The sequence below is a fragment of the Triticum dicoccoides genome, chromosome 7B (assembly GCF_002162155.2).
Source record: "Triticum dicoccoides isolate Atlit2015 ecotype Zavitan chromosome 7B, WEW_v2.0, whole genome shotgun sequence".
NCBI lineage: Eukaryota > Viridiplantae > Streptophyta > Magnoliopsida > Poales > Poaceae > Triticum > Triticum dicoccoides.
Window position 1 is genome coordinate 197,903,082 of NC_041393.1, and position 7,427 is coordinate 197,910,508.

The 7,427-nt window shown below is 44.1% G+C and overlaps 1 protein-coding gene across 1 annotated transcript in view; it reads left to right on the forward strand.

Moving 5' to 3' along the window:
• The window catches only part of LOC119340334 (alanine--tRNA ligase-like), a 12,834-nt gene extending 7,504 nt beyond the window's left edge, over positions 1-5,330 (forward strand). The window contains exons 9-22 of the mRNA XM_037612235.1: positions 953-1,003; positions 1,134-1,229; positions 1,571-1,669; positions 1,885-2,007; positions 2,510-2,659; positions 2,752-2,823; positions 2,900-2,975; positions 3,054-3,196; positions 3,294-3,402; positions 3,476-3,663; positions 3,895-3,984; positions 4,075-4,257; positions 4,433-4,606; positions 4,904-5,330. Of these exons, the coding sequence (XP_037468132.1) occupies positions 953-1,003; positions 1,134-1,229; positions 1,571-1,669; positions 1,885-2,007; positions 2,510-2,659; positions 2,752-2,823; positions 2,900-2,975; positions 3,054-3,196; positions 3,294-3,402; positions 3,476-3,663; positions 3,895-3,984; positions 4,075-4,257; positions 4,433-4,606; positions 4,904-5,011 (1,662 nt within the window). The 3' untranslated portion in view covers positions 5,012-5,330. The remainder of the gene's footprint in view (positions 1-952; positions 1,004-1,133; positions 1,230-1,570; positions 1,670-1,884; positions 2,008-2,509; positions 2,660-2,751; positions 2,824-2,899; positions 2,976-3,053; positions 3,197-3,293; positions 3,403-3,475; positions 3,664-3,894; positions 3,985-4,074; positions 4,258-4,432; positions 4,607-4,903) is intronic.
• The last annotated feature ends 2,097 nt before the right edge of the window (positions 5,331-7,427 follow it).

Sequence of the window (7,427 nt, forward strand, 5' to 3'; positions counted from 1 at the left end):
AGAGAGAGAGGGAGAGAGGGAGGGAGGGAGGGAGGGAGCCGGCGACGGGCCGTTACAGTGGAGGGAGGGAGGGACGGCGACGGCGACGGCGACGGGATCGATCGGGACCGTTACAGAGGCTGGGATGGGAAGTAGGCTAAGGCTGGGATGGGAAGTAGGCTAGCCCAAATGGGCTTGGGGGTGGTGGTGGTGGCATGCTGAGTGGGTATAATACTGTGATGTGCTGCTACATACTGCTACTAGGTATTAGTAGTTGACTACTACAGTACTTTGTCGGCTAGTCTAGCACTAGTCTAAGACTAGTTCGATTAGTCTATGAGTCTCAACCTCGGAACGACTCGTCGACTCGTACCCAGCCATGGACATATCACTCTGGTGCTCCTTCATCCATGCCAGCAGCAATTTACAATGAGCATTATGCTCAATCAAATCTCGGAACTGTTGTTTTGCAAGCTTGGTTACAGTTCTGAATACTGCGGGTAGAGGGAATCCACCTAAGCGTTTATGTGGTTCTTCCTATCATGGTGGAGAGGCTTGAGGCTATTGGAGGAAGTAGCTTGGAGAGTAGAGAGACTTTCTGTTTGGTTGTTGCATCTAAAATTAGTATGAAAAGTAGGCATCATATGTTAGTGTTTTGTCAGCCAGAGAGCTAGCTCTTCTGCGCCCCTTGGGTTTGTAGCCTCCTTTCTAGTTTCTATTCATTCCCTTGTATTCGAGAAACATGTCGAAACTAAGGAATTCAACTATTTGATAAACTTGGTAATATTTTCTACAGTAATGTGGAATAATTCTTTTCCTTGTCCTTATTTTGAGAATGGGGTTTCACTGCGAAGAAATATGTCTCTTGGATCGTACTTTGGTCATGTTTCTCAATGTTCCATTACATCCTGCTGAAATTTCAAGTTTATATTGGTATTTTTCTTGTAATTGCAACCGTTATTTGTACTTTCAGGATGCATTTGTTCTGTGGGACACCTATGGTTATCCAATTGATTTAACTGAGGTTTGTTCTTCATGTTTTCATCAGTAAATTTAATCAAATTAATTTGACAGTGATATATGTTTCATGTTTATGCTGTTGTTAAAGCTTTTATTGTCTGTTTTTCTGGTATCGTTGTTGTTTCCTATCTCAGGTCATGGCAGTTGACTTCGGGCTATCTGTTGACATGGAGGGTTTTAATGTTTCTATGGAAGAAGCAAGGCAAAAGGCTAGGAATGGTCGCTACAAGGTTGTATTTATTTATCCTTTAATATAAAACTTAATCCTTCACTTGTGGTCTTGTATGCTACCCAAGTATTATTCCTGCCCTTTGTTGTTTAATAATGTTCTAATAACTAAAGTTAGCATCTCTTATATGCCAGTAATGCTCAATTGATTGGGCAACTTTTGCCTGTTATGGTTTATATCATATTACGTCCGTCCCAAAAAGGTTGTTTTAGATTTATAGATACGGATGAATCTAACACTAAAATGTGTCTAGATACATCCGTATCTTGACAAATCTAAGACAAGCTTTTTGGGAGGGAGGGAGTACTTATTTCTGATTTTGTTATATATGTTTTCTGGCAGGCTGGTGGCAAATCTATTGTCCTGGATGCTAATGCTACATCACAGCTGCGCAATCAGGGGCTTACTAGCACAAATGATAGTCCGAAATTTCAACACGAGGTTAGATGATTAGCTAGATTATTCATTTGTGGTTTGGCTATTAGTTACAGCTCCTTCCAATATTCAGTGCCTGTTTGGGATTATGTTGAAAGCCACCCTCTTTGAATAACCTTCAAGTAGTTAATTTACCTGGCTACCAGCTTTTGATTGTTCTTGCACTGTTCATTCACACTTATATATTGATTATGGCCGATATACATAAAAACATTTTGCAGGTACATAGCAGTGTGGTGAAAGCTATCTATACTGGCTCAGAGTTCATAGCCACTGTATCTGGTGATGAAGATTTTGGTCTTATTTTGGAAAGCACAAGCTTCTATGCAGAACAGGGTGGTCAGGTACAACTTATGACGGTGTGATGTTGGTGTAGTTGAATGAAAACGTCAAGTGCAATCAGAAGATGTTTTTTAATAAATTTAACTCATAAATAAATTGTTGAAGTAATGTTTTTTGTCATTACACCATTCCAAACACCACATTACGGTCGTATCCAATCCCACTCTGCGGAAAATAGTGTTGAGGGCTTCGAAGTTTCCCATACAATTGGCTTCAAAATTTTCAGTATAATTTGACAAGTTAATACCCATGCATTCCACAACAAACATTGCAACTTGCATCCAATAACCATGGATGTTTTCTCGTTTATTTGAAGTCACCATGCTGCCATGGTCGTTTCTTGTTCTTTTGAAATGCGTCCATGTAACCTCTTATCCTGTGTGGTGTTTGGTGTTGTATATATACTCTTTTTAATGAACGATACACAGCTCTCCTGCATGTTCGAGAGTTGTGCTATGCGTTGTATGAATTCTTTTGACATGCCATATGATATTTCTGGATTAGATCTATGACACTGGGAGTATCGAGGGTCCATCTGGATCTTTCACTGTGACCAATGTCCAAGTGTTTGCTGGCTATGTCCTGCACGCCTGTTCATTTCTGGAAGGGCCTCACTCCAAGGCATTGTCTGTTGGCGATGAAGTGAAATGCAAGGTAACATTCTTTACTGATTAATTTTTTTATACCAATCAGGTAACCTGTGAAGTTTGCTAATTACATTGCGATGCTTCTATTACTCTTGGTAGGTTGATTACACACGGCGTAGTCTCATTGCTCCAAACCACACATGTACCCATATGCTGAACTTTGCTCTAAAGGTATGTTTTCAAGCATCTCAGATTTTACCGGGAGTGCTTTTTTGCACTCACAATGGTTTTGGTATTGTATATGTAGGAAGTACTTGGTGACCATGTTGACCAGAAAGGTTCCATTGTTCTTCCAGAGAAGCTGAGATTTGATTTCTCCCATGGTATTCCGTGTTCTAATATTGCATCTTCATGATGTTTTTTCTAAGCTTGTGAACTCAACTGTCAGTACATAATAACAGGGAAACCTGTTCAGCCGGAAGATTTGAGAAAAATTGAATATATAGTGAACCAGCAAATAAAGGATGAGCTAGAGGTATCTGCACAAGAAATAAAATTAGCTGACGCAAGGCGCATAAATGGTCTGCGAGCTGTGTTTGGTGAAGTGTGTTCTCTTACCCTGCTCGACATACCATGTTCTCATATCTCAGTTTGCCTGCCCTGTTGTTTTGTGTAATTGGTTTTACATATGGACTTTGTAGATCTACCCTGATCCTGTAAGAGTTGTATCGATTGGTCGCAAAGTGGAAGATCTGCTTGCAAACCCTGAAAGCAAAGAATGGTTATCCATATCAACTGAGCTGTGTGGAGGTATATTTACTACTCTGCTCTATGTAATTCTACATTTGTGCGTTAAAGTCATCTAAAGTTTTATGTATATCAGGTACACACATTTCGAACACTGGAGATGCTGCAGCATTTGCGCTCATATCTGAAGAGGGTATCGCCAAAGGTGTTCGGAGGATAACGGCTGTTACTGCTGAGCGTGCCTCCCAGGCTATGAAGTTGGCATCATCTATCGATACTGATATCAATGAAGCATCTAAACTAGACGGAGCGACATTGGAAAAGGTACTAAGCTTTTCCCCTTTTGTGTTTGTCTCTCTTAGTGTGAGCTGTATGGTTGTGATACTCTGGTAGATTGGATATTTCCAGAATTTATTGTGTTTTTTTGTATGTTTTCTTAGAAATATTATGTCCTTAGCCTTTATATGTATAGATGATATCAGTTGTACTTTGTAGCCATTTCCTGTTGATCTGCTTTGTATTAGATCTGATGTAAGTATGATGTTTCTTCATCAGAAAATTGGGTCCATCAAGAATACACTGGATGCAGCTGCTATCCCAGCTGCTAGAAAAGCAGATCTAAGAGGCAATGTCTCAAAGTTGGAGGTCTGTAAATGTTTTAGTTCATTTGTCACATCTTGTCAAAGAGAAATTATTTATGGTATGAAAGCTGATTATAGCTGTCGCATATATCAGGATCAACTTAGGAAGGAGAAGAAGAAAATCTGCGAAGAAAATATCCGAAGGGCTGTCAAGACTGCCATAGATGCCGCAGAAACTGCTCTTTCTGAAGGAAAACCCTTCTGTGTTACCTATGCCGATGTGGGTCTTGATACCACTGCTCTCCGTGAAGCAGTTGTCAAAGCCATGAACCATTCGGTACTCCAACACGTTCTGTTTAGTACTATCCCCATCATCTAAGAATAACTATAGATTCAGCATAATTTCCAACTTACTGCAGCAATTTATTTTTGAACGAATTAAACATTTAATTTGTGTTCCTTGTGTCAAATTTTTGGATGTGCTGGTGACCTTGTGGGTTTGACTTTTCCAGAGTCTGCTGATGATGGTATTCAGCACAGACGAGGCATCAAACAAGGCTGCTATTTATGCCGGTGTACCTCCCGACACACCCAATGGCTTCAAGGTGTTGGATTGGCTTACACCTTCAATCGCACCACTCAAGGGGAGAGGAGGCGGTGGCAAGAATGGTCTTGCCCAGGGCCAGGTGAGGCATTGTTAATCTTCAAGCTCTTTGGTCAAAGTGTACTAATTATTGTTACCCCCTCCGTTCCATATTACTCCCTCCGTTCCTAAATATTTGTCTTTCTAGAGATTTCAACAAGTGACTACATACGGAGTAAAATGAGTGAATCTATACTTTAAAATATGTCTATATACATCCGTATGTGGTAGTCCATTTGAAATATCTAGAAAGACAAATATTTAGGAACGGAGGGAGTACTTGTCTTTTAGATTTGTCTAGATACGGATGCATCTAGCACTATAACTTGTCTGCATACAGGGAAGTGATGCTTCTCGGATCAAGGAGGCCATGGAGCTTGCTACCCAGATAGCTTCAATGAAGCTAAACTTCAATGCTTCTCGGGTCAAGGAGATCAAAGTCTACTAATTATATGGCGTTACCTAAGAGAAGTCTCTTTGGTCCATGGAGCTTACTACCCAGATAGCTTCTATGCTTCTTGGGCCAAGGAGATCAAAGTCTACTAATTATTGTTATCTAATATCTTTAAGAGAAGTCTCCTTAGTGGCTGCTTGATGGTCGTGCTCGCCTTTCTACCTCTAATTGTGATACATGAACATAAAATTAATCATGAAAATTGACCAGAAGCAGTGTCTGTTTAGACAACAGGGTGTTGTTTAAGGGCCTCAGTTGTGTTAATACGGTTGGTTCATCAAATTGAGTGAAAATGGTGAAATTGCTTTATCAATCAATGTTGTGCTTTCAGTCCAGTAATGCTTAGAGCATCTCCAACAGGTGCCCAAAAAAAGCTCTGCGCACTAGAAATTCATTTTTTTGGTGCCGAACAGCTCCTGTAGCGCCAAAAGATATAGGGTGCGTGTTAAAAAAATGCTATTGCGCGCAGCATATTTTGTGTTCTGGATTGTGCGCGCTTCATAATTTGAACTGTCTGCTTTTTGGGCGTGTGTTTTTGGATGTCTGCAAAAGCAATGTTGGTCCCGGCACATTAAAAGTGGCGGCTTGACGAGGAGTGTGGCCATGGCGCTTGCCGCTATGCAACGCCGACTGGAGTCTACCCAGCGGGAGCGCGACGCCTCGTATGGCTTCATGCCGGCCGCGATCGAGCCTAGCCGGGTCATTGAGGTGCGTGCTCGGGTGGTGTCCTTAGCCGCGCTCTAGGTGTGGTCCCGCCTGTCTATGACACCCTTGTCAAGAACATGCGCACCGCGGAGGTGGCCGTTGAGGGCCTGAAACTCTTGTAGGGCGAGGAGCTGAAACAACGGTTGCATCGCATGCACGAGGTTCTCCGCCGCTGTGAACACACAGCAGAAGCTTCCTCAACGCTCCTGCGGCGTCCGACTAGCATCGCACAAAAGACCGCAAGCCCCGGGACACCCAGGCATCTTCTCTGCGCTCCAGCGAGGCCCAGTCTGGGAGAACCCGAAGTGGCCGAACCCGGGTGACCGCGCCCTGACGGCCGACGGCCACCTCGGCAATGAGCCGGCTCCAGGCGATCGGTGCTGGCAAGATCTTCCCCCGCCATCCGACCGACGCACCTGCTCGGCTTCCGCCCGCCGGATCCCCGCGGCCCGCTCGCCAGCCGGCTGGGCTTGCGCGACATCAACAACGACGACGCTCGCCACCGCATCAAGCAGCTGGCTCTCTCCCTCCAACTGGAGGAGACAACACGGTCGGCCTGAGCTGCTTTGGCCTGCGCATCCACGACGAGCCCTTCACCAAGGGGTTGACTCTTCCCGCGACACCCCCAAGTACAACGGGACTGCCAAGCCGGAGGACTGGCCCATCGACTACACCGCCACCATCGGCATCACGATGGCAACAAGCACCTGGTCGTGCGCTACGCCCCGCTCATGCTACAGGGCTCGGCTCGGACATGGCTGAACAACCTGCCAGCTGGTAGCGTCAACTCCTGGCTCGACTTCGAGCAAGCCCTCTTGCGCAACCTCACCGGCACCTACAAGTGGCTCGGGCGGCCCCGCAAGCTCGCCATGTGCGTCCAGGGGCCGGATGACTGGCCGCTAGTACTAGTATTATTGTTCGACTTCCCGAAGAGGCGAACAGTCAAGCGCAAAGTTTATTAGTACTATAGAGGTATGTACTATACTATACTAGGAACTGGATGGAGGAGCGTCTACGCTTTTATTATATTTTAAAAATGTGATAAAGCAATCTTCAACACATTTGGTTCTCTTCGAGGGTTCTCGCATGTGATAATGGAAGTTGATTGCATGAAACACTCGCCACAATTCTCGCTTAATTCTGGCTCAGATCCTTTTATAAATAGGAGCGCTCGGTAATATTTCCTCTTTTTTTTGTTATTTACCATGTAAACAGGTCAGCAAACCTTGCGGCACATCTTTTGTGCGAACCGTGCTTGCTGCACTTTGAATGTGGCCAAGAGCTGGCTTGATGAAACACCTTGCTTCCTTCTTTTTTTTTGCGGGATACCTCGCTTCCTAGTGACCAGTCTCTTGGTTGATCATCCTAAGAATGCTTATATATGAATAAATCTCTCTCATTTACCCATAAAAAATATTAAGCCATATTAACCGGAAAGGAGGGAGTATGGACTAGCACCACTTTTTGGTGTATCCCGTCAACTCGTAGAACGAGGAGAAGCTTGCAGGGCAAGGTGAAGCTCGCTTACATCTTTTGACTAATGCAACCTACCCTCGCCCAGGCGATGGACATGCAGCAGTTCATTCGGTGTCAGATTGCCACTAGCATACACTGTAGTACCCAACATGCGGAGTACCATCATTGTTCGACTTCACGAAGAGGCGAAGAGCCAAGCACAAGGTTTATAGTTGTACGAGTAGGACTA